The sequence below is a fragment of the Martes martes genome (assembly GCF_963455335.1).
Source record: "Martes martes genome assembly, chromosome: 16".
Classification (NCBI taxonomy): domain Eukaryota; kingdom Metazoa; phylum Chordata; class Mammalia; order Carnivora; family Mustelidae; genus Martes; species Martes martes.
Window position 1 is genome coordinate 43,332,026 of NC_137904.1, and position 24,242 is coordinate 43,356,267.

At 57.7% G+C, this 24,242-nt stretch overlaps 2 protein-coding genes across 2 annotated transcripts in view; one reads left to right on the forward strand and one right to left on the reverse strand.

Moving 5' to 3' along the window:
- Nucleotides 1–1,673, reverse strand: part of MED24 (mediator complex subunit 24) — a 33,811-nt gene extending 32,138 nt beyond the window's left edge. Inside the window, exon 1 of the mRNA XM_080825928.1 lies at nucleotides 1,508–1,673. The gene's annotated coding sequence lies outside the window, so the exon portion shown is untranslated. The remainder of the gene's footprint in view (nucleotides 1–1,507) is intronic.
- Nucleotides 1,113–21,712, forward strand: THRA (thyroid hormone receptor alpha). The gene is made up of 9 exons (XM_080825932.1): nucleotides 1,113–1,325; nucleotides 11,672–12,032; nucleotides 14,427–14,494; nucleotides 15,096–15,196; nucleotides 17,262–17,409; nucleotides 18,059–18,264; nucleotides 19,239–19,385; nucleotides 19,996–20,254; nucleotides 20,871–21,712. Exons 2-9 carry the CDS (start codon nucleotides 11,980–11,982, stop codon nucleotides 21,119–21,121), a joined length of 1,233 nt encoding a protein of 410 aa, XP_080682058.1. The 5' UTR covers nucleotides 1,113–1,325; nucleotides 11,672–11,979; the 3' UTR covers nucleotides 21,122–21,712.
- The last annotated feature ends 2,530 nt before the right edge of the window (nucleotides 21,713–24,242 follow it).

Genomic DNA, 24,242 nt, shown 5'->3' on the forward strand with positions numbered 1-24,242 from the left:
AGAGCAGACTCTGGAGACGGGGCCCCGCCCTGGGAGCGGGGAAAGGAAAGGCTGTGGCCCCCGCTGGTAAAACTGGGCTAATGACAGTGGGGGAACCGGCGGGGCCAGGGGGGTGCTGGGGTAATTAGGGTTCTGCCTGGCGCTGGGAGATCCCGAGATGAAAGGGGCTCTGGCGTCACTGAGATGGTTTTATGTCCATGAATGCAGGTGTGTGTGTGTACATGGGGGGTGGGGCTGGCAGGGCCTCTCCTTTGGGGAAGGAGATCCATTTTTATGCAGCCTGCCCTCCTCCAGAGACTGGCCCCAGTACCATTTGGATTTTGGTGAGGGCAAACACAGGAGGAAATATCACCACTGCAAAGTGAGAGGTGAGGAGGTAGGAGCAAGCTTTGCCCCCTCCCCAGCTTTCCAAAGGGACCAGATTGTTGAGGAAATAACTGGTGAGAGGGACTAGAAAGCCTACACTGGAAGAGGGTGACATTTGAAAGAGGAGGCAGTGGATCAGGTAATAATGTTAGAAATGAGAGGGGAAGGGAGGTAAAGGGAGTAAACCTTCCAAAGGGATTAAAAACGTGGGATGATTGAGGTAAAAAGGACCCCAGAGGTCACTTGCCCAACCCTCACATTTTAAGGTTGAGGAAGCTCTGTTCCCGAGAGCGGTGGTGATTTGCTCAAGGTCACACAGTGAGTTAGTGGCGAAGAAGGGCCCCGAACTCAGAAACAAATGCTAAAGCTCCTTAGGGTTTGGTATTTAGACTTCCTCGCCGACTTATAAGGCGGAGACGGCCCGTTGATACTCCCTTCTCCATCCCCATGGTGCAAACCCAAAAACCTCCAATTCTTCCAGCAAGCCAAAGCTATCTTTTTAAAATATGTCACCGAGCACCCCTCCTGCCGGCGGCGCCTGGAGTGGGGCGGGCGAGCGCGAGCGGGGCGGGGGCAGCGGCGGCCGAGGGGCGGCCGGGCGGCTGGCAGGGGTCCCGGGGCGCGGCGGGGGGCGGGGGGCGGGGGACGGGGGGCGGGGGCCGGCGGCGGCGGCGGCGAGGCGGCCTGCAGGGAGCAGCCGCGAGCCGGCCGGGCGCGCCGAGCCCGAGCCCCAGCCGGAGCGGGGCGGGGGAGGGAGGAGCCAAGAGCGGCCGCCGCCTCTGCCGGAGGAGCCGCGGGGCCGCCACACTCGCCCCCCGCCCCCCCCGCGCTCACTCGCACTCACACCCGGGCGCTGGAGGCGGGCGGCCCGGGCCCCACCGGCCCCCCATGGACGCCCCCGACACGGGGCGCTGAGACCCCGCGTCACTGCCCAGCCCTGTCCAGCGCGCCACGCCGAGGTAAGGGGGAGGGAGCGAGGGGGCATTAATATGCAAATGCCTCGCGATTGATTATGCAAAGCCGTGGGGCTCTAGGTCCAGCTCCCTGGCGGGCTGGGGGGCGCCCGGGGGTACCCGCTGCCAGCCTTGGCTTTCCCCGGCTCCCCGGTCACCCTGTCACAGTCCGGGAGCTCGCAACTTACGCCCTGGGGAAGGGAGGTGTTGCTAGGAGGTCGGTGGGCCCCGGGGTTCGCCGGCAGAGATGGCGTCCAGGCCTCCCCCTCGAGGGCCCGCCCGGCCTCTGTCCGGCCCGTCTGCTGCGCACTCCCGGGCCCCGCTGCCGGCCGCCGGAGCTCCCCCGCCCGCCGCGGTTTGTTTACGGTGCGCCGGAGGCCTGCCCCCCCCACCCCCCACCCCTAGCCTCCGAGGCAGAGGCAGAGGCCGAGGCCGAGTGGCCTTTGCAAAGCCGCCTCCAGCTGCGGAGGGTTGTATGAGTGGGGTGGGGGGTGGGCTTGCACTGGCCCGGGGAGAGGGAAGTCTCCCCCCACCATTCCACCCGCCTCCCCAATTGAGCATGGCTCTCTGGTTGCAACACTCCTAATTGCAAAAAACGCGGCTTGGAGGGGAGGGAGTGTGTGTGTGTGTAGCGGGGAGTGTATGTGAGGGTCCCTAGATGATCGAGAGAGTTGCAAGCTGGTGCGGTTGGGGAAGAGAGGGAGGAAGGGACCTGTGTGGTGTGCCCCCCCTTGTTTCCCTCCCTTTGCAACGTGTCTCTGGTGCCCCTTCAGTGCCTGGGGCCCTCCCTTGTCCGGTGTGAAAGAAAGGCCTGCGGCAGGGGGCAGGGATGATAAGGCCAATGGAGAGGGCCACCATTTACAGGGGTGGAGGTCGCAGAAGGAAAGCTGGTGGGATAGGAGCCTGCCCCTCAATGCTGGCTCTGGCCCCAGGAAGGGGAAGAGATGAAGGGGGCTGTTGTCCCCGATGAGGGAGGGGAGGCAAATGTGACATGCAGACAGAGATATTCCCACACATAAAGCCACATCCATGCACACCCAGGGACACCCAGGCAGACTCAAGGACAGGAGCTGCTGGACACACCCACATGGGGACAAGGGAAGAGGCAGGCTGCCGCTGCACCGGGGAGCTCAAAGGGGTGGGACACACCCACGGGAGACCAAGAGCGAGGAGACCAATCCATGCACATACCCACGCACAGGGTCACACGGAGATGCTGTCACACACGGGCAAGGAGGAGTCGCTGTCACCCACACAGAAAAAGTCACTATCGAACGCATGCATGAACACAGAGCAATTGCACACAGTCGCACATTACAAAAGACCCTGTCACTCACAGGCACACACGTGCTAACATGAGCGCAGTCACACAGGCATCATCGCCTGCCTTGACAGTGACTGTCACTCAGTCAAACGCAAACGCAGTTACACATCAACACATGTATACACAACTTAGCAACAAGTATTTTCCTGGACTCATACTGTGGATCTCCAAGGTTCTATGTACAACAAAATCTCTACTCTGAGGAAAATCAAATTCATCTCTGTGAAAAGACTTTCCTGCATAGTGGTGCAAAACATGCATTCATGATAATATTCTCAGTCTCTCAGGCTCTATCGGCTTGTCATCCCCCGCCCCCCTCCTTGATGGTGAGCTCCTTGAGACCTGGGAGAATCACTCCAAGAGCTCTGGATCCCACCCAGAGCCTAGCACAGGAAGTGCCCTGTAAATGTTAATTGATTGACTGTGAACTCCAGACACAGGTGTACTCATTTGCACACAGTCCCAGGGACTCAGGTACAGAAGGCATTCACAAGGCTCAGGTCCATGCAGTCACAGGTCCACGCCAACAGCTGTGTCCAGACATCCCCAGATGTGCACACTGTGGCTGTACAGTCAGGCGCACCCCTAGATGCACACACAGTTGTAGATTTTTTTCTCTCAAGCTTCCTCCTGTCTTCCTCTAGGCTCAGCCTTCTTTTTCTTTCTTTCTTTCTTTTTTTTTTTTGGAGGGACAGAGAAACAAGAGCAAAGAGAGCAGGGGCAGGGGGGTTCCAGAGGGCCGAGTCATGGGGCTGAAGCAATGTCCAGTGACTTCCAGCAGCTGAGATTATCCTAGCTGCTGGGGGGTGGGGGTGGGGAGTTGGGGAGAGCCAGCTTCTAGGGAGGGGCCCCTCTAGCCACCTTGAAAGCAAACGCGGGATCTAGGTGCTCCTGCCAGAGTCGTTTTTTTCTGAGCCTTTCCCGCGGGCCATTGACTTGCCCCCTCCCAGAGGAGTTCCTGCCTCCCACCATGAGTCTGGCCCCTTTTCCCACCTCTGCCCTCCTGTCTAAACTTGGAAGCCTTCCTTAGGAAGCCGTATGCTGGTGAGTGTCTGGGTGAGTGATGTGTATTTTTGACTTGGAATTTCTCTCTAACGCTGTCTCCCTTTTGCTCTGTCTTGCTGTGTCTGATTGTCTCTCTCCTCGTTTCTCTGACAGTCTGGAACTCTCCCTCGGGGCCGCTGCCCCTGTCTACCCCTGCTCTTGTCTCCAGTCTCTGCCACAGCCTCCTTTCTCAGAGCTGGGAACTGGCAGTGATGAGCTTCATACTTTTCCAGTTGTTAATACTCACACCCCGCCCCTTGGTCTGCCTGCCCTGCCTCTGGGGTCAACAAGAGGTTGGGGTGGGAGGGGTGGGGGGCTCAGCTGGCTGCTTAGGACATCTGCTCAGCTGCAGCAGCAAGTTTTGGGGGCCGAGAACGGGGAAGGGACGTGGGGGGGGTGTCAGGCGACCGCTCATGCTGACCTCTTGGGGTGCACACCAGCTGGGTAGAAGCCCCGGGTCTGCAGGCTACAGCCAGCTAGCTCCTAAGCAAGCCCGCAAGGAGCCTCCCCACCACGCTGACCCACTGGAAAATAGTCGCCCCCATGGGCAGTAGCGGGAGTTGGCAGGGCGCCACTGAGCAGGGTCAGCGGCAGGACTCACAATGGCCTTTCTCCACACCCCTGGCAGCTGAGGTCCACCTCAGAGATGCCCAACAGCTGTGCCCTCTGCCCAAGCCTCCAGAGCTGGGTTCTAGAGGTACAGCTGCCCAGATTATGTGGGAGGCTGAGTGAGGCCCTGTCTCCTGAATGTAGGCTCCAGCCCAGAGTGGGAATTTGAGCAGGGGGTAGTGGGGCAGGGGGCACAGAGCCCAGGGGGGCATCCAGCATTCCTCATGCTCCCCGCTAGCCATGACTTGTTTGGATGAGGAGGTATTTGGTACTGATTCTACCCTAGATAATACATAGGCTGCTACAGAGGGGAAATTGGGGCTCAGTCACAGGGCATACATAGCTAGGTCAAAGAACAAGGTATGATTCTTTTAGCAGAATGATTCTTTTAGCAGATAATACACTCTCATAGTTAAGAGGAGGGATTTTTTTTTTTTTTTTTTTGAGCTGTAGTGCCTGGGTTTGAATCCCAGCTCTGCCACTTGCTGCTTGTATAACACTGGGCAATCGATTTAACCTCTCCCTTGCCTTATCAATAAATTGAGGATGAGAATATCTCATTCAGTTTTTTTAGGATTAGAGGAGTTAGAATCTATAAACTGCTTTTACAAGTGCTTCCTGCATAAGAAGCACCGAATGTGTTAGCTGTTACACGGAGGAAGCCTGTGGGCCTGGGGTCCCCTGGATTTCTTGGAGAAGCTGGGCGGAGAATTGGATCTCCAGATGTCCCAGGAATGGGATGGGGGTTGGGGAAGACAGTGGGTCCCTAATCTCCAGCCTCCTCACCCTTCCTGTCACATCCCTCTCCCTACAAGTTTTTGCAACCTGGAACCCTCCTTCCTCTTGCCATGTAGAGTACAGCACCCTACCTGTCTGCCAGGGACCCAGCATCCCAGACGTCTACCATCAGTCGGTCACCCAGGACCTAGTCGTGGCCGATAACAAATTACCCATCCCTGCACTGAGGGGGAGTGGCGGTGTGAAGGGCACTGAGTAAGGACCAATGGGTGGGTGTGGCACCTTGAGGGCCAGGGTCTCTCCTGGGTTGCCTCTCTAACCCTGTGAGTCTGGTGGTAAGACTCCTCTCTCCCCCAAATCCCTTTTCTTCAGCCCCTCCCCTTCAAGGTGCAGCAAGGACAGTGGAGGGATGGCCTGTGGTGGGCCACTGGGGAGCCTTGGGAGTGGGAAGCTAGTCTTAACTCGAGTTCTCACGGTTGCAAAGGGGAATTGTGCCTCTTGGGGAGGGAGGCAAGCATGCCTATAGTGGAAAGAGCACTGGCTGGGAGCTGGAGACTGGGTTTTTGCCATTCACTGGTTGCTGATTTTGGCCTGGGTTTTCCTCATCTGGAGACAGTGATGCCCACCTCACTCTGAGTTGAGAGTAAATAACATAATGTGGCCTGACACGTGTGTTCAATCCGGGTCTCAGCCAGGCTTGATAAGCAATGCCTGTGGATCCTCCTGTTCTTCCAGGGCCTGGCATGCTCCAGGGTGGGGATCCACATGTCCCCCTGGAACCAGAGACCGTTCCCAATCTCTCTCAGAGGCGTCTGGGGCTGGTGTGTGCTGATGTCTGGGGCGGGGAGGGGGGGGTTGCAATATGATTTTCAGGCATTCAGAGTTGCCTGCTCTTCTCCCTGGCAGGCCAAGGTTGGGGTAACAAAGGGGACCTCCTTGTATGCCTTTGTGTGAGGTGGTCCAGAGGGAGGGGTCAGAAGCCCTCTGGGTAGACAAGGAAAGCAAGGTGGAACTTTCTGGTGTCCAGGAAATGCTATGGTTGCTCCCCTGCTTTGAGGATGAGCCCTTAGTCTGGGGACTAGGGCCTGGGGTTAAAGTTAGGGGCAAAGGCACAGCCTCACCCCCAGCAGTGGCAAAGAGCAGCCCCAGCCCACCTCCCCTTCTTCCTCCTGTCTTCCTCTTCTAAGGAAGAGACAAGATCTTGACTCCCAGAGTCTGTTTCTGAGCTGTTTCATTTTCTCTTTTACCCAGGCGCGTGGGCGGGGGATAGGGAACGCGGAGCAAGGCTATCGGCTATTGGTGGCTATCGGCATTTTTGTACACATCAGTGAGTGGGTGTGTTGTGCGCGCATCCATGTGTGCGTGTTTTATGCATGTGTGGGCTGGGGAGGGCTCTGAATATCTGCTGGAACCTGGCACCGGGAGCCAGCGGCTCTGCGCATGCGGGGTGAGTGTGTGTGTCTGCACGTGTCCGTGTGTGTGCCGGAGACTCAGCTGCATTTACTTGCTCGAGCGCGCGCGCGCGGGCGCGCTCCCTCGCGCTCTCTCTCGCCCTCGCCTGCTGTCTCTTTCGCGCGCGCACACGTACTCTCTCTCTCTCTCTCACACACACACAATTTTCAATCTCTCTCTCCCCATTCCCTCCCTCCCCCTCTCCCTCTTCTCTAGCACTCGCGCGCTGTCTCTCTCCCCCTCTCCCTTCCTCCCTCCCACTCCCTCCCTCCCTCTCTCCCTCTCTCCCTCTTCCACTCTCCCTCCCTCTCTCTCCTTCTCCCCGCCCCCTCTCTCTGCCTCTGCCAGTTCGGCTTGGGTGGGGGCTAACTCCCGCGTCCCTGGGGTGCCTGGGAGAAACATCCCTGCCTTTCTTTTTGCCTCTACCATTCCCTTCCCTCCTCCACAATGCTCCCCAGGGCTTGCAGACAACTCCTTTCTCTGGTCTCCTGGGAAGAAGGGAGCAGGGAAGGGAGGACCCCAAGCCCTGTGCCCATGGTGCCATCTGCAGTGAGTGCCTTGGCCCCGTGACATTCATGCCTCCAGCGTTCAGCTGCCCTAGCTCCCAGCTCCGATTACCCTGCCCGGGGTGGCTGCTGGGGGAAGGGTGGGGAAAATGGGCCATGCCCAGCTTGGGGGTGCCCCTAGCTGCCTTCTTGGCTACTTGGATCTCCTCCTTCCGTTCCTGAGGGGAACTGGGACAGAAGCAAGAAGTTCTGTGGGTTGGCAAGGAAGGGGCTGAGCTCTTGAGTGTGGGTGTGGGCGTGGGGGATGGAGCTGACCTTTGGACCTGGACACCCACCTTGATGGTGACTGGAGCTGGCCTGGGATGGGAAGAGGGAGAGGAGAGCAGCAGGTGGTTAAGGTTATGGGGTTGGGGGGGTGGGATGCACAGTCTTTCCAGTCTTTGATGTTAATACTGGGCATCTGGCCCAAGTCAAGGCTGCTGTTTATGTCTTTCTGTCTCTGATCTGCAGGGGAGAGTTTCCTGTTATATTCTTTGGGGGGAGAGGATCTTTTGTTTAAGTAACCATTCGCCCCCTTGTCATATCCCCCACCCCCATCTCCCGTCCTCTAGCCTCCAAGGCCCCTTGGTGAGCCAGGAGATCAGACCTAAGGTCACTGCTCTTAAGCTCCAGAATCCCATCTCGCTGGGGGCCCTGTGAGAGCCCACCAAGCAGTGCTGCCTCCCTCTTCTCCCTCCTGCTTGCCAAGCTGGTGCTGCGTCTGTGTATTCCTCTGCCATCTCATACCTGCCAAATAGTACCTTCCTTCCCGCCTTCACTCCCTTCTTTACTGGCACCAGGATAACAGTGAGTTGGGTGGGGCCGTCCTACTCAGTTCCTACCTGAGAATAGAATGGGGTGACCTGGGAAAGGAGAAGGAGGTCCTGGCCTAGAGCAGGGGACCTACCCCTCGAGGCCGGTGTTGTGCTGTAGCCTTCACTCTCACCAGGCTCCCAGGAGCTGTTGGTGTTTGCGGCCACCCGTGGGAGCACACGTGGGCCCCGGTGCCAGTGTGCACACAGATGCCTGTTTGCATGTATGTGCCCCTGTGTATATTTGGGCTACAGTGTACACCCGGGCCCCCCAGCATCACCCTTGTTGGTGCCCGTGGTGTGGAGCCAGGGCCTTATAGCCAGGTTATGGGGGGGGGTATTCCCCCCCCCACCCTAGCATCAAGCAAAGGGGAAGGGGAAAGGGAGGCGTGAACCTACCCACAGCACTATTAATAGCCCACATGCCAGGCCACCAAGAACCAGCTGTCACCGTGGAAACCATTTCTGCTCCCCCTCCCCCAGCCTCCATGGGGTGGGACTTAGGCGGGGCGGGGCGTGAGGCACCCCCCCACCCATCTTTCTTTGTTACCTTTCTCTCTTTGTCTCCCCTCTCCTTCATTTGTCTCTCCTCCCTACCTCACCCCTTCTGTCCCCCATCCCCCATCTCCTGGCTGCCTTTTCCTCTACTTCATTGTCATCCCAGCTCTACCCCCCCATCCCTGCCCATCTCTTTGTTCTTGCCCCTCCTCATCTTTCTCCCCCTCTTCCTCCACCATCCCTTTTGCCCCTCTCCTCCTCCTCTTCTTCCTCCACTTTTCTCGGGCCCCCTCTCTAAGTGTATGTCTTTTCCTCTGTGGTTGGCAAGGAGGTGGGCTGGGCTTTCTTTAGAGCATTAAGGACAAAGTCCAGGGGCCCCAGACAGATGGGGCCAAAAGCCAAGAGCAGACACTCAGAGTAGTGTGTGTAGAATTTGGGGCTAGATTCTGGGGGCCGAAAGTCCCCTTGGGCCTGCAGGACAGCGGAGTGGGGCAGTCCAGCAGTGGGAACCTGGCATAGTGCCCACGGATGCCGCATTGGCTTCTTGTCTCTGTCCTCCCCCCGCCCAGTCGCAGAAGCACTTAAGCTTAATGAAATGCTTCTCTCTCTGTGGGCACCTTGCCCATACTGCCACCCAACAGCTCTTATCTGACAAAGAGGGAGTGGGTGGCCAGCCCACCCGACAGGTGGGTCTTGCCATCCCGCTGTCCAGTCTAGTTTCAGAACCCCGTAGCTCCACCTCTCCTCCTTCAGACTGAGCCTGCACCCCTGCGGGCATTCACCAGGAGGGAGCTTGGGGAAGTAAGCTGGACTCCAGGAAGTGGGCGGAAAGGCTGCCCTTTGGGGTGGGCATCCCTACCTCACCTTCCCCCCTCCCCCACTGCCCTTCGCCTGCCCACCCCTAACATAGGCTCACAGAATCTATACCTTCCTGGGTGCTGGGCCTTCTACTTGCTCTGTGTGGCCTCAGAGGCCCAGGTATGGCCCTAGAGACCAAGGGTCCCCAGGGGTCTCCAGGCTCTTGCTTGGTGCCACGTGAGGGTGCCCCGAGCACAAGGGCAGCACCTGGCTCCTGTGCCCATTGCCAGGGGTCAGGGTAGCCTGGTTGCACCAATGGGCACCGGTGCGCCATTCAGCTGGGCACAGAGGTGGGGCAGAGAGGGAGCGCGCCCCTCCCCCCAGCAGGCATGTGCAAGCCCTTGGCAGTGCCCAGACACATTTGGAGTTAAGGACGGGCCGGGAGGGGGAAGGGAAAATAAACATGGTGGCTTAGGTTGGCGCTCCCCCAGGTGTGCCCTGTAGCAACTGGCAGCGGCAGGGTGCAGGAGGAGGGGGTCCTCTAGGGCAATGGCCCTGGGGCAGGAGCTGCCCTAGCCATGTGGGTGCTGCTGGTGTGCCCTGCCTGGCCCGGCCCCCAGTGGCTCATACCCGTGCCCATGTACCCTGGCCCTCTTTGCCTGCCCCCAGGGCCCACTCCCCAGGGCTGCCCCTCTCTCAGCATGCCCACTCCTGTGCTCGCCTCCTCCCATCCCTGGGGGCACTTGGGCCTCCGGCTGGCGAGTGGATTTTTCCAGCTTCTGTAAACAAGTGGTGGCAGTGTGCCAGGTGGGCAGGAGACAGGCGGGGGCAGCACCGCGGCCAGGGTGTGCCAAGCACCGAGGCACAGCCTCCGGGGGGAGACAGGGAGACACCCAGACCCAGAGAGACAGAGACATTCAGATGCAGACAGACGGACCAAAGGAAGCCTCTCTGGGTGCAGATAGACATGGAAACAGAGGCAACAGAAAATAGCTCTCGATTGTCCAGCCCAACCCCCATGGCTTCCCTGGCCCCTACCCCTCAGTGACCTGGCTAAGAGCGGCAGGCCCCAGTGCCCAGTCCCTGGGCATCCCCACCCACTCCCTCTCCTCCCCCTACCTCCACCCCTTAGGGCTGGCTACGCCATTATAAATTTATAACAGGAATTTCTTCACAAGCCAAGAAAAACTTGACCTACTTTCTTGACGGCTCCCTGGGCTAAGGCTCCCCGCTCGTTGCCCCCCCACCAGCTCCAGTCTCTTGTCCAGCCCCCGGTGCCCAGGCCTGGTCTAAGGGGGTAGCAGGGGCACCATGGGCCACCTTTCTGCACTCCCGCCGGGTTCCTCATGGTGGGGGCTCGTCTGGGTGCAGAGGCCCTGTCCTGTCGCCCTGCCCTGCCCAATGACCTGACTTATCTCTGTCTCCGCTCCCACCCTGGCTCCTTATCAGTTCCTGGGGGTGGGGCGGGGGGCCCAGGGGCGAGGTCTCTGGTACAGCAGCCACGTGATGGAAGCTGTGTATGGGGAACATCACCCTTTGTCCCCCTCTCCCAGGCCCACACCTGCCAGTGTGTGCCAACCGTCTGCCTCCAGTCTGTAGCCTGTGGTCAGAGGGCCAGCGGGGAGGGGAGGGTGGGCCCGGGCTAACACTATCCTGGACCGCAGCGAGGGGGCCGAGGCTGGCCTCTGAGACAGGCCATAAGGGTCTACTCCCTGAGCCACCAGCTTGCTAGCTGTGTGAATGGAAATGAGCGATCCAGCTGTCCGAGCCTGGATCTTCATCTCTGGGGTTCTGATGCCCGCTTCAGTTATTCATTCAGGTGGCACGGTAGTTTCCTTTTCCCTTTCCCTTTCTGTCCCGGTGGGTGGCAGCCCAGCCAAACCAACTGGGAAGTCTGGCCCTCAGACTGGGAAGTGTGATTTGGGACCTTATACAGGAAGTTCTGGAGTTCCCCCCCTCCCTGGGGTGGGGAGAAGGGCTGGGACTGGGAAGCCATAATCTGGTCAGCAGCAGGGGGGAGGCCGGCTCCCCACTGTTTATAGCACCTGTCTCCATGATGGCACTCAGGTGGGCATTCTGGAGCCCTGCGTGCTGCCCCCACGCCCCACCCTTCCTTCTCAGGGACCCCTCATGTGTGTGCTGGAAACTGCTCGTCTTAGGTCCCCTCTTGCCCTATAATACCAATACGTCTTTAAAAAACTCTGCTAGAGGGCTAGTAACAACAGCCAACGATTAATGGACACTTATCAAGGGCCAGACCCTTGACTGAATGTCAGGCTTGACATTCATGACCTGGTACATGATTTCCTCATTCTTTTCCTCCAGACCTTTCCAGGTCGGGGGCTCCAGTCTTGCCTGCTGCACCTGTTGATCTGACGGGTTGTGCTAATCCCCTCTCCATGCTTGCTGTCCATGCCCGCCACCATCTTGTTAGAAGCCCCCAAGAACCCAAACTATCGCCACCAAAGGAATCCTATCTATGCACTCCCACCACGGCTCTGCCTTATCCCCACCTCTCTCCTGTCTTTGCAGGGACTTCTGGACAGGACAAGACTCTAAAGCTACTCTCCCAGTCCAAGACACCCCCCCCCCAGTCCCGCCTCGGACCCAGCTTGCCCTCAGCCCTACCACCTGCCACTCCCTGGCCGCTCTCACCGCCCGCCCCCCTTGGGGCACAGGGCATGGTGTGAAAGGCCAAGTGCTGAGGCGGGCACCATGGGTGCTGTGCCCTAGGACCTGGGTGGCAGGGGGTGGGTGGCCTGTGGGTGTGCCGGGGGGGCCGTTGTGCCCACCCCAGTCTCTTGGCGTGCTGGAGGGCATCCTGGATGGAATTGAAGTGAATGGAACAGAAGCCAAGCAAGGTGGAGTGTGGGTCAGACCCAGAGGAGAACAGGTAATGGGTCCGGCAGCCGGGTTGTGCCAATTCCCGGGCACAACGTGCCCATCACTTGGCTCATCACCTGGCTGGGCAAATGAGAGCTGAGCTTGGGCCTTTTGAGCACCTCTGGAGGGATGGGCATGAAACCGCCTACCTTTGCCCAGGAGATGAGGTCATGGCCACATGTGGCAGGGAATTAGGCACTTGGATTGAGAGATGTCCGTTTCGGAGGGGGGAGGTGACAAAGACCAATTACAGGCGGCAGGCACGTGGCTCGTCTCTTGACAGTGCTGGGAAACCTGGCATGCCCTCCCAGCGTCCCTCAGCCCCCCTCACCTGAGCATGTGGAAGGCAGGCAGTCTTGCCGTTTTCCCCCTCTGCCTACCAGACCAGTGTGTGGTCCAGAAGCTATGGTGCCTGGGACATGACATTTAGGGCACACGCACCCGTGACTGTTGGTCCCAGCCTGTGCTTATATTCGGAACCTTTTGGGAGCCCCACAAGCTCTTCCTTGTTCATGAGCAAGAGCGGGCACTGCCGTGGCGCTCCTCCCAGGAAGTGGAAGTGAATGCCAGCTCTGAAGGGTTTACTCACACGTGGAGGAGGACTCAGCCCTGCACACACAACTAGGGATGCGTTACCTGGGAGCTGCATGGCTCTTGAGGAGCCCAGAGGGTCTCTGCTTCCCCCATCAGCCCCAAGTGGCACAGAGCTCTGTCCCAGTTGGCATGAAGCCCCAAGAGCTGGGTACAGCCTGTGCCTATGGCCAGGGAGAGGGTGGGGGTGGGGGTGCTCTGGGGAGGAGTGTGGCTGTTGCCTTGGAGACCAGATCTTGAGCCAAGAGGTCAGAGGCTCGGCCAGGCAAAGCCTTGGGGCTCAAGTCTTGGTCCCCAGAGGGATGGAGGAAGTGGATGAAGCTGGCACTTGGGTAGGGCACTCCAGGTATCCCTCCTCAAAGCCCTCCCCAAACCCAGGGGGGCTCTGAAAAAGGTCTGGCCTGTCACTGCATGGCTCTCACTTGCAGCCTTCTGCACCCTCCCTGCCCAGACTTCTGTGAGTCTGGGCGAGTCTGCTCCTAATTCAGAGAGAAGCAGGAATGCAGGTTCCTGGTCCCCAGAGCTTCATGCCCTCCCCCATCATCCTCCCCTCCCCCAAGTCCCTGCGCCACCTTGTGGCTGTCCCTGGAACTGCACCCAGAGGCTGTGAGTCGTCACTGCTGAAAACCGCCAGCTCAACGGGAGGTTTTGGGGGGGGGGTGGCTAGACGGCTTGGAGTTCTCCCATACCCACTCCTGCTGGTGGCAGGAGGGAGATCTGAGTCTCCAGTGGTTGTAGAAATCAGACAGGGGTAATCCCCAGGGGTCCCACAGCGCAGACTTGTCCGGGACTGTGACCCTGGCCAAGGTCACTGTGTCAGTGTGTTGGGAGCTGCATCAGGCTCCAGGGGGTGGAGCCCTGCAACATGGCACACGCAGGGTGGGTGTGGGAGGTTATACAATCCGTGCACGCATGTAGAGGCTTATGTAACCTGTGTGTGCTGAGGTTATGTAACACGTATGGACAGAAGCTGGTGACATATATGTTCAGTGGCTGAGGGGTGTTAACACCTTGCATGGAGGGGCTCAGAGGGCTTGTCCTGGCTCTAACGCCAAGGTGCAGCCTCACCAGGTGCAGGTGGACTTCCCGTTTGTTGCTCTGCTAAGTGGAGGCCACGAACAGGGTGACGCCGGAAGTGTCTTCTTACTCTCATATTCCAGGTTCCGGGCTCTAGTGGCTAGGAACTGTATGTTTTCAATCATTGTGGTTATTCATGACCAGGAAATCAGGCAACATGTTTCCTGGGGGGAGGGGTGGTATTGGTAGGAGTCTGTCCAGGGGGTTGTGTAACGCATGGCCTATCTCAGGGTCATATAATGCACTTGAGAATACCCTGAGAGTTTCATGGATACATAGATTCTGGTGTTTATTTACTCTGCTTAGGTTTATTTTGAAGGCTGTGTGGTTATTCATATGCACTGGTCTTATGTTAGGTATCTGTGTGTGCTCTAAAGGTTCTATAGCTCTAAGCATGTCCTGAAGATTCTTTTTGCATTAAGTGTCATGTATTGAAGGCTTAACCATGTGGATTTCTTGTAGATTGTGGGTGTTTAAGGTTCTCAAATGCATGCGTGTGTGTGTGCGCATTTGGGCCCTAGAACATGCCTGTGTCCCAGCCAAGTCCTTTATCTCTCTCCCCAAAGCTTGTAGATAGCTGGACCCTCGTCAGTGTTGTCAGCTGACCTAGGGGTAGAGGTAGGATGAGGACACAAGATGGAGGGAGTCGGGCTTGGGGGATTATGTAAACCTATTGGATGAGAAGGGGGCTGCCCGAAGACTGCTCTGTGATTCTGCCCACTTTGCCCCCATCCAGTGCCAGGTCACCAGATGGAAAGCGAAAAAGAAAGAACGGCCAATGTTCCCTGAAAACCAGCATGTCAGGTGAGCCTGGCTGTGTTCCCTCCTTCCCTGCCCTCAACCCCATCAAACCAGCCCTGGGATCTTTTGGGGCCTGGGCGTGGACCAGCAGCTCCTATGTCCCTTGGGGAGAACCTCCTAGAGGGCTTGGGACGGACTTGTCTGGAGGTGAGAGGGGTGATAAGGGCATGCCCCAGCCTTTGAAGATGGATCAGGTCAAGAAGGGCCTCTTTCCTTCTCCGCTAACCCCCTTGCCTGAGGTACCCCCACCCCATGCCCCCAGATCAGGGTCTGGGCTAAAGGGCCAAGGAACTGTATTCCCCTGAGATGAGCTGCTGACATGTGCTTCTCCTTCTCCTACATTCCCCGCCCCTCAGATGCAGCAAGAGAAAATCCTTGAATGGGCAGTCGGAAGAACTGGGATTCTCTATATTCTTAGGGAAGGGGATGGACAAGGTGACCTCTGATTTGTCTCCAGGATCTACCTGGACACAAAACCCCGTCAAGGAGGCTGGGCTAGGGGATGGGCCAGGAAGGAAAAGCTGGGGGATGAAGAAAGTGTAGAAGCCTCTCTGCTGGGGGCCCAAGCCATGCCTGCCTGCCTGCCTCCCTTCCTCCCTCCCAGGGTATATCCCTAGTTACCTGGACAAAGACGAGCAGTGTGTCGTGTGTGGGGACAAGGCAACCGGTTATCACTACCGCTGCATCACTTGTGAGGGCTGCAAGGTATGGACCAGCCAGCTCCTGCCCCTCCCCCACCACCTAAGCCCCCATCTCACCCGCCTTAAGGCCCTCCGCACCCGGCAAGGACAGCCCTCTAAACATGTCACCTGAAGCCCACCTGTTGCACCACCATTGCTCTCTTTCATCCATTTGTTCATTCACAGTCTCTGCTCTGCCACTCATACGTAAGATACCTAATTTCTCCGGGCCTCAGTTTCTTCATCTATAAAATGTGGATAATCCTGCTACCTACTTCAGAGAGCTGTCGGGAGAGTTAAATGAGCTAATTCATATAGAGTATTTAAAACAGTGCCAGGCATGTCAGAAGCTCTCAGTAGATGCCGCCTATCGTCCATCCATTTGGTTTATCAGGTATGAAGGATGTAGTACACACTCTGTCCTCCAGCTGCTCACAGCCTACCAGAGAAAGGCATGCAGAAATGAACATTGTTTTTCAAAATGTGGTTCAGGGGCCACTGGCAGTGCTAGTTCAGTGCTGAGCCTTGGGCCCCGTTCCCACCCTACTCATTCAGAACTTTTCGTGGTGAAGCCTTTGTGGACTCTGCCTTGAAACAGGTTCCCAGTTGCTTGCCCTGCACCTAGAAGAGGGAGAATCAGTGCTTGGGGGGGCATGGTGGGGCCCAGAGCAGGAGAGGATGCCCAGCTGCCCCTGGGCAGACGGGACAAGGTCATGGGCTTGGGGAGCCTTAATTAGGTCTCACTTTGTTCATCTTAACCTGTGAGGGTTTTCCAGGATCATCACCTCGTGAAAATGTAAGACATTCCAAGAAACAAAAGTATTTAAAAATATATTAAGGCTTCAAGTTCCTCTCTCAGTATCAACCTCGCCAAGAGCCCCAGGGATTTAGGGTCCCACAGCAGGGTTCCTGGAGGCAATGCAAGCAGGGTAACATAGAGCAAGGACCCTCACTCTCCACGACAGCTGAGTTCCAGAGAAGCAGCCCAGAAAGACAGAAATGCCCCACCCCCCAGAGTCTGATGCTGCAGGTCTAGAGTGAGACCCAGGAGTTGGTATTTTTCGTAAGCGCGTTAGATGATTTCAATGCCCTGCAGAATCAGTGAGCTTGGACCTTTGGCCCGTACCTCACTTGGGTCATTCTGGCTCTCCTGCCCCTTTGGGCGGATCGCTTAATCTCTCCAAACTTCAGATTCCTAGTGTCAAAATGGGTTCCTACCTCAAGGGGCTGACACAGCATCGAATGTGATGATGCACCAAAAAAAAGAAAAAAAGAGGCTTATATGTGCCCCATAGTGAGTGGTCAGCACGTATTAGCTCTTGGTATTGTTCCTGCCCTCTTGATTCTTTTTTTTTTTAAGATTTTATTTATTTATTTGACAGAGATCACAAGTAGGCAGAGAGGCAGGCAGAGAGAGAGAGGGAGAAGCAGGCTCCTTGCTGAGCAGAGCCTGATGCGGGGCTCGATCCCAGGACCCTGGGATCATGACCTGAGCTTAAGGCAGAGGCTTTAACTCACTGAGCCACCCAGGTGCCCCTGCCATCTTGATTCTTGAGGTTTTTCCTTTAAAGCAAAGATGAAACCTGATGTCTAGACTTAAACAGTTTCTTTTAAAGCTACTAGTATCCATACACAATGCCTTTTCCTGAATTTTTTTTTACACCCCCTATTTCAAGAATTCCACCTGTGTGAGCAGCAGACAGCATGTATAAGGACGGTTTCAGGGAGGAATAGTTTTATTTTCCGAGTTGTTTAGCAAAATGGAAAATGAGGTATCCATTGGGTTTCCAGAGCTGCTCTTCCTTCAGGCGTCCTAGCACCTGACACCATCCCAGGCTCATGACTCTGTACTGTGGTCCTCATCTTAACCCTGCCACCACCACCACCCATGCACCCCTGCCCCTCCGCAGCCTAAGAGCTGAGGGTACATATTTCTAAGGTCCTTTGGCCCAGCCAAGGGATCCTGGGCTTGCTGGTGTCAGGAGGAGGCCAGCTTCCTTCACTCATCCCCCATGCCCCAGTGAACTGCATGGTTCGGTGAGAGAAGGGGAGGTCCCGATCACTCCATGCTCCCTCTCCCTCCACCCCAGGGCTTCTTTCGCCGCACAATCCAGAAGAACCTCCATCCCACCTACTCCTGCAAATATGACAGCTGCTGTGTCATCGACAAGATCACCCGCAACCAGTGCCAGCTGTGTCGCTTCAAGAAGTGCATCGCCGTGGGCATGGCCATGGACTGTAAGGGGTTGGGGGGTCAGGTTGAGCCAGGCGGCTGCGGGTGGGGGAGTTCGGATATGACTGCTTCCTGCCAGGGGATCTTCAGGGCCCGCACCTAGAAAGGCAGAGTGACAATCCAGGTCAGGCTGATGGTGGAATTTAGTCACTGCTGCCCTTACCCCCGGGGGAAGAGGAAACAGAAGATCCCTCTATGAGCCCTACACGTGGGTCCCAGTGCCCACCTGTCCTTCTGCACACCACGGCTTTAGAGTTGTTGGGCAGAAAGAAGTCCTGAGTACCCCAGCCTAGTACAGTGTTGTTGACTGTAAGAGAAGGCACCCCGCTTCTGGATGAAAGAAGGCAACTTGGATCTGCTAGGGATCGGGGGTAGCAGGGTCTTCTAGTAACCACTGCTGTCATCACCCTTTAGCCCAGGACACGATAGTCATCCAGATCAGCTCAAATTGGAGTTGACATAGTCCCAGCTGATTATCCTGATCCAGAACTTGAGGGGCACAACAAGTTGTGCCCCCCAACATCTAGGTGATTTGGGAAGTCACTTAACCTTTCCGGCCTTCAGTTTCCCAACTTGTACATTGGGAAGAGTAGTTTTGGAGCAGGCCGTGGAGGATGCCATGCTAAGGGCTTCGTGTCTCTCTGCCGTTGACAGTGGTTCTAGATGACTCTAAGCGGGTGGCCAAGCGCAAGCTGATTGAGCAGAACCGGGAGCGGCGACGGAAGGAGGAGATGATCCGCTCCCTGCAGCAGCGACCAGAGCCCACTCCCGAAGAGTGGGACCTGATCCATGTTGCCACAGAGGCCCATCGCAGCACGAATGCCCAGGGCAGCCACTGGAAGCAGAGGCGGAAATTCCTGGTAAGGAGAGGGGGGCCTCCGGGAGGGTGGCAGTCAAGGGCCCAGGAGGCAGAGTGAGCTCAGAGTCTTGCCTCCTTCAGGAAGCCTTCTCAGTTTAATCCCATCTGAAGCTAATGCTCTCTACAACTTGGCGATCCTGAATCATGCTCCTGTGTGTGGTTTGCTGCCTGTTCCCTCTGACTGGGGGCTCCAGAAAGACAGGGCCGGGCCTTCCTCATTGAATTTCCAGAGAGCAGGGGCCACCTCTCTTCCTTTTCCTGCCCACAGTGACTGGGAGGAGAGGATGAGGACCGTTACGTAACAGCATCTGGGGGCACCTGTTGGGTACCAGGCATTGTGTTAGGCAAAACTGAGTGCTAAGTGAATGGTCAGCTGGGGTAGAGATGGATGGTTGGTTGTATATGGCGAGTGAAGGCAGAGAACTGGTATCTGCTTCCTGGGGGAGTGTGCCAGTGGGTGGAACAGTAGACTGGCAAGAGCACAGGCTCCAAGACCAAGCATATGTGTGTATATAATGGTCAGGAGTCAGACTGCCTAAGTTTTCTGATCCTGGTTCTATCACTTACTAGTCGTGTGACATTGGGCTTATTACTCAGCTGCCCTATGCCTCAGTTTCCTCATCTGTCAAATGGTGGTAAGTAGAACATCCTCCTCATAAGGTTAAATGAGATATATAAAATAAGTCGCCTTTTGCCTAGCTATTAAATATTCGATAACCATAGCTTCTGTTATTATGATATTACTTCTACTACTGTTATGATCATTGTTATTATTAGCCAACTTGGAGCTCTGGCTCTGATCTGTTCTCTGCCCCAAGGTGAAAGAGAAGCCTTAGGCCCGGGACACAGCCTCCCCCCGGTACTGGTAGCCCCACTTCCCCAACCTGCCTTGGAGCTCCCCCTGGTGGGCAGGGAGCCTCAGTGAGAGGTTGAAAGGGGGCTGCAGCCCCAGCTGATCCCTTTCTCATCCTTCAGCCGGATGACATCGGCCAGTCACCCATCGTCTCCATGCCGGATGGAGACAAGGTGGACCTAGAGGCCTTCAGCGAGTTTACCAAGATCATCACCCCGGCCATCACCCGTGTGGTGGACTTTGCCAAAAAACTGCCCATGTTCTCCGAGGTGAGTGGCAGATGGGAAGAGGCATGGTGCCACACTGGAGGGGAACCTGGGGCTGCTCCCTGGGTCCCCCGGTATCAGCACGTGCTCATCTGAGGTTCCCTGGACAGGGAACAATTCCTGGTCAATACACGGGTGAATACACATTCAGCACAGGGGCGCGCGCGCACACACACACACGGCTGACCAGTGCCTAAGGAACTAAGAGGTTCCAAGTGCCCAGTCTCCCCAACCCCTCCCTGCCCTTCTTTCCACCCCACACCTACATAGCCACTCTGGCTCTAGCAGCTTGAACGTTCTCATTTCAAAGAGCACTAACTCTGGGCCCCGGCTGTCCTACTGGCTGTGTGACCTTGGCCATGCTACCTAACTGCGCACCTCACTTTCCCCCTCTGCAGTGGGGCTGGAGATAATGACGGGAGCTAAATCAGAGGCATAATTGTGAGGTTTAATGACATGGGGCATGCCCGTGGCCCAGAGCAGGGTTAGCTGTTCGGAGTACACCGTCCCGGCTGAGGCCAGTGGTGACCTCACAGCTCCCAGAGGACACTCAACAAGAGATGCTGGGGGTGGGGGGCATGCTAAGTGTTCCTGTGGCCCTGCCGCTCCGCAGCTGCCTTGCGAAGACCAGATCATCCTCCTGAAGGGGTGCTGCATGGAGATCATGTCTCTGCGGGCGGCTGTCCGCTATGACCCCGAGAGTGACACCCTGACGCTGAGCGGGGAGATGGCCGTCAAGCGGGAGCAGCTCAAGAATGGCGGCCTGGGCGTGGTCTCTGACGCCATCTTTGAACTGGGCAAGTCACTCTCTGCCTTTAACCTGGATGATACGGAAGTGGCTCTGCTGCAGGCTGTGCTGCTAATGTCAACAGGTACCTGCCTTCTGGCCGGGAGGGCTTGGAAGCTTCCAGGGGCCCAGAGCTTGGCTGGGCCCTGGGCCTGTCACTCTCCTCTTCCCTGAATCCTACAGTCTTTCTCTGTCCTCCATGCTTACCTCTGTCACCAGGCCCATTCTCTGCCCCCCAGCCTCTGCTCTGTCACCCATCCCCTCCTTGGTTCTGATGTCCAGGCCCGTCTGTTGCATCCCCATGCCCCCTCTGCTCCTTGTCCCAACTTCACCCCATTTTTTCCTTCACCACCCCCCATCTGCTCTCTGTTGCCCACATTTGCCTTTGTTCCCCTACCTGCCAGGTAGCTTCTGTCCCCCATCCCTCCTCTGTCCTCCGTCCCCTCTCTCTGCCCCTCTTCCCCTCTTCCCACCAAACCTTCTCTTTGCCCCCCTAGTCGTGCCCTGTCTCCAGGTTTCCCCCGCTCTTCCCCCTCTCAGTCCCTTTACCTCTCCAAACCCCTAGCACCCCAGTCTCCTCCTCAGCCCTGCCCTCGCTCCTGTGCCTGCATTGCGCCGTGTTCCCCTCACTTTCCCCGCCCGAGCCCCTCTGCCTCCGCCTCCCTTCGCTCACTCACCCTCACGCGCCTCCTCCCCTGCAGACCGCTCGGGCCTGCTGTGTGTGGACAAGATCGAGAAGAGTCAGGAGGCGTACCTGCTGGCGTTCGAGCACTACGTCAACCACCGCAAACACAACATTCCGCACTTCTGGCCCAAGCTGCTGATGAAGGTGACTGACCTCCGCATGATCGGGGCCTGCCACGCCAGCCGCTTCCTCCACATGAAAGTCGAGTGCCCCACCGAACTGTTCCCCCCACTCTTCCTGGAGGTCTTTGAGGATCAGGAAGTCTAAAGCCTCAGGCGGCCAGAGGGTGTGCGGAGCTGGTGGGGAGGAGCCTGGAGAGAAGGGGCAGAGCTGGGGGCTGAGGGAGGCCCCCCACCCCTCTTCTCTCCTTCCTCTCATCCTCGGATAGATTCAGCTCCCACACACCCCCCCGCACTGCCCGTCCCTCCTCAGAACCTCCAGCCCTGGGACAGGGCAAACACATGAACTTGCTATGAAAAGGACAGTGTGGGAGGCTGGGGGACCGTGTCCTACAGTTCCCAGGACCCCGTCCTCTAAGAAGGTAGGGGAAGGGAGGGAGAACTAAGAGGGGACAAGCCATCTTGACCGTAGGGGATGGAGGAATGTGGGGTGGGGGAAGATGCCCTCAACTCAGCCCCTACACACACACAAGAGAGAGCCCCCCCCACCCCCCTGCCCAGTTCCTTGACCGAGGTTCCCCCTCCAGGCTAAGGGCCTCTCTGCTTCCCCAGACGCCTGGGTGCAAAGAAAGGCTTGGCTTGGCTCCTCCCCCACTGGAGGTTAAAAATTAGTCATTCTAACTGCACTTTGGAAACCAGGCAAGGGGAGAAGATAAATGAAGAAAAACTAGACAGAGAGAAAAAGAAAAAAAAAGAGTGAGCGACTGATAGAGAGAGAGAGAGATGATATTAAGTTATTAACCGAGGCTGGCCCCCTCCCACCCCTAAGCACTTTGAGAGCTGCCCCTCCTCCCCCCAAATCAGAGAGAACTGCCCCCCATACCAGGTCCCCGAGGGTAGGGCTGCCGATCAGAGCTGTGAGTTAACACAACAGGGTCCTGGCCATCCCTCCTTGCCTTGCCCCTCCCTCTGTGCCCCTTTGGCACCCCCTGCCCAGTGCCCCCTCTGCTCTCTGCCACTCGTGCCCGCTGAGTTCCATCTACCTCTCACGCTGGATGCCAGCCGGCCCCTCACCAGCCTGCCCTGCTGCCCACACAGCCCCCCTTTCAAGTGCCCAGTCCCAGGGGCCTCTCCCTGCCCCCCCACCCCTTCCACACCTTGGCACCCACACAGGAAAAACTGTGGCTCCCCCTCCTGCCCTCCTCATACCTGCAGTATTAGCTACAATCCAGATGCTGCTGCCCTGGGGGGGCGGTGGGGGGCGGTGTGCGTGAGCTTCTCCCAGAGCCTCCACCCCCTTAGGACCCTGTCCCCATCTGTCTTCTGGGCTCTCTCTAACCTCTGCCCTCTTCCTTCCCCACTCCTACTCAATGCACTAACCCAGACTCTGGGCAGGCAGGCACCAGAATGGGGGTGCCTAGACAAATGGCACTTAGTTGGGGCCCCAGGGGAGGGGGCGGTTGGTGCTCCTCCTTTTTTCTTTGAAGCTCTTTAGGCCAGCCGCCCCTCTGCCCCTAGGACCCCTTTCCCCTCTTCTTTTCTCTAATTCAGGGACTTTGGCTTGAGCCACCTCCCACCCTCCTGGGGAGGAGTGCTCTGTTGGTCTGCACTTGGGTGAGCTGCCCTCCTCCTCTTCCTTTTGGCGATTGCCCACTGCCCACTCCACAGGGGAGAGAGGGAGGGAGGAGGTAGCCCTCCCATGGGTGGGGGGAGGAGGACAGGGAGGGACAGAGCAGACCAGAGGGCCCTGGGCTCAGGGCTGCATGTCGGCAGGGATGGATGGGTGGACACAGATGCCCCCGGAAGCCATGGGGAATGGGGCAGGGGCAGGGGGGAGGGTGCCAGGGCTTCCTGCACTTTGCACTATTGGGGCAAAAATGTCTTAAGCAGTGGGGAACCTGCCACCCCACCCTGACCCTCAGCCTGCCACAGCCCCCTACACACACACAGACACACACACACACACACACACACACACACACACACACGGGAAGGCAAAGCTACGCTGCCCATCAGGGCGTGTCCTGCCCCTGCTGTCCAGGTGTTCTGACGGGGGTGGAGGGCCTGGAAGGGTATCTGCTGTCACCTGTGCATGTGCCTGCCCTGCCCCCCCTTGGGCTCGTGGGCTGCCCCTGCTGTCTTTGTCTGTCTCTATCCTCTCTCTCTCCTGGGGTACTGATTCCTGTATTACTCCAGTCCCATGGGTAAGCCCTCTCGTACCCTCCTCTGGGGGTATACCACCCCTAGGGGCCCAGTGGAATTCCTGACCTGTCTGCTGTCTCCCCCATCCTTCCATCCCCACCTCCACCCTGCCCCCCCCATCCCCGTTCTCAGCCATGGACATGGTGGAGAAAAGGCCTTGAAGGGGCTTGGCCTCTTCCCGGCACTTGGGAATCCCTCCCTCCCCCCCACAATCATATGAGCTGTGATCCCCTACTCCTTCCCCCATCTCTGACCCCTCCCCCCTCACTCTAGGTGGTGTGGGGCGTATGTGTGCGTTTCTCTGCGTGAATGTGTGAGCAAGTACACGTGGTGGGGCAGGAGCCAGGGGACTCAGGAGCGCCACGCACCTGCTCTAGAGAGGCAGCTGTCCCAGTCCCTGCTTTGGAAGTGGGGGACAGGGCCCTCTCCTGGGGGCCATTGGTGCTAATGAGGGGGATGGCCTTGATGTGGGTGCTCAGCATGCCTCCCCCAGTATTGGCCCAGGGCACTAGGGCAGGCGGGGCGGGGCAGCAGGTGCAGTATTGGTGGGAGGAGGGACTGCTGGGAATGGGCCAGGCCAGGACAAGGGGGTGCCAGAGCCATGACCACTCCCCCGTGCCCACCACCCACCTCTCCATCTCAGTATCCCCCCCATCACTCAGAACACACATACCTCATCCAGCCTCCTCCCTGCTCAGTCTTGGGGAGGGTGGGGGTGGAGGAGCCCCTACCCCTTCCCCTGGTGGCGGGTCTACAGGGCTGGGAGAGGGCAGGGCGTGTGACACAGACACCGTCCATAAGGGGGACAGTAATTCCTGCCCCAGGAACTCCTGGGTGGGGGGAGGGGGCACTTCCCTGGAGGCGCTACTGAATGTATGAGAAGCTGGTGCTGGGGTGGGGGGAGGGGGGTTGTGGCCAGAAACAGGGAAGGAGGTAGGTCCCCTTCCCCAGGGAGGGGGGGGAGACCGGTAGGGGTGACTTGGGGGCTCCTACTCCTGCCCCACGTTGACAATCAGTATGTCTGTTACGTGCGATTTTTCACCCCGTTGTGTTTTGGGTCAGGATTT

Coding starts and splice junctions, on each gene's coding strand:
- THRA (XM_080825932.1), top strand. CDS start 11,980: ATGGAACAGAAGCCAAGCAAGGTGGAGTGTGGGTCAGACCCAGAGGAG. Junction 12,033..14,426: donor TCAGACCCAGAGGAGAACAG/GTAATGGGTCCG, acceptor GCCCCCATCCAG/TGCCAGGTCACCAGATGGAA. Junction 20,255..20,870: donor TGTGCTGCTAATGTCAACAG/GTACCTGCCTTC, acceptor CCTCCCCTGCAG/ACCGCTCGGGCCTGCTGTGT.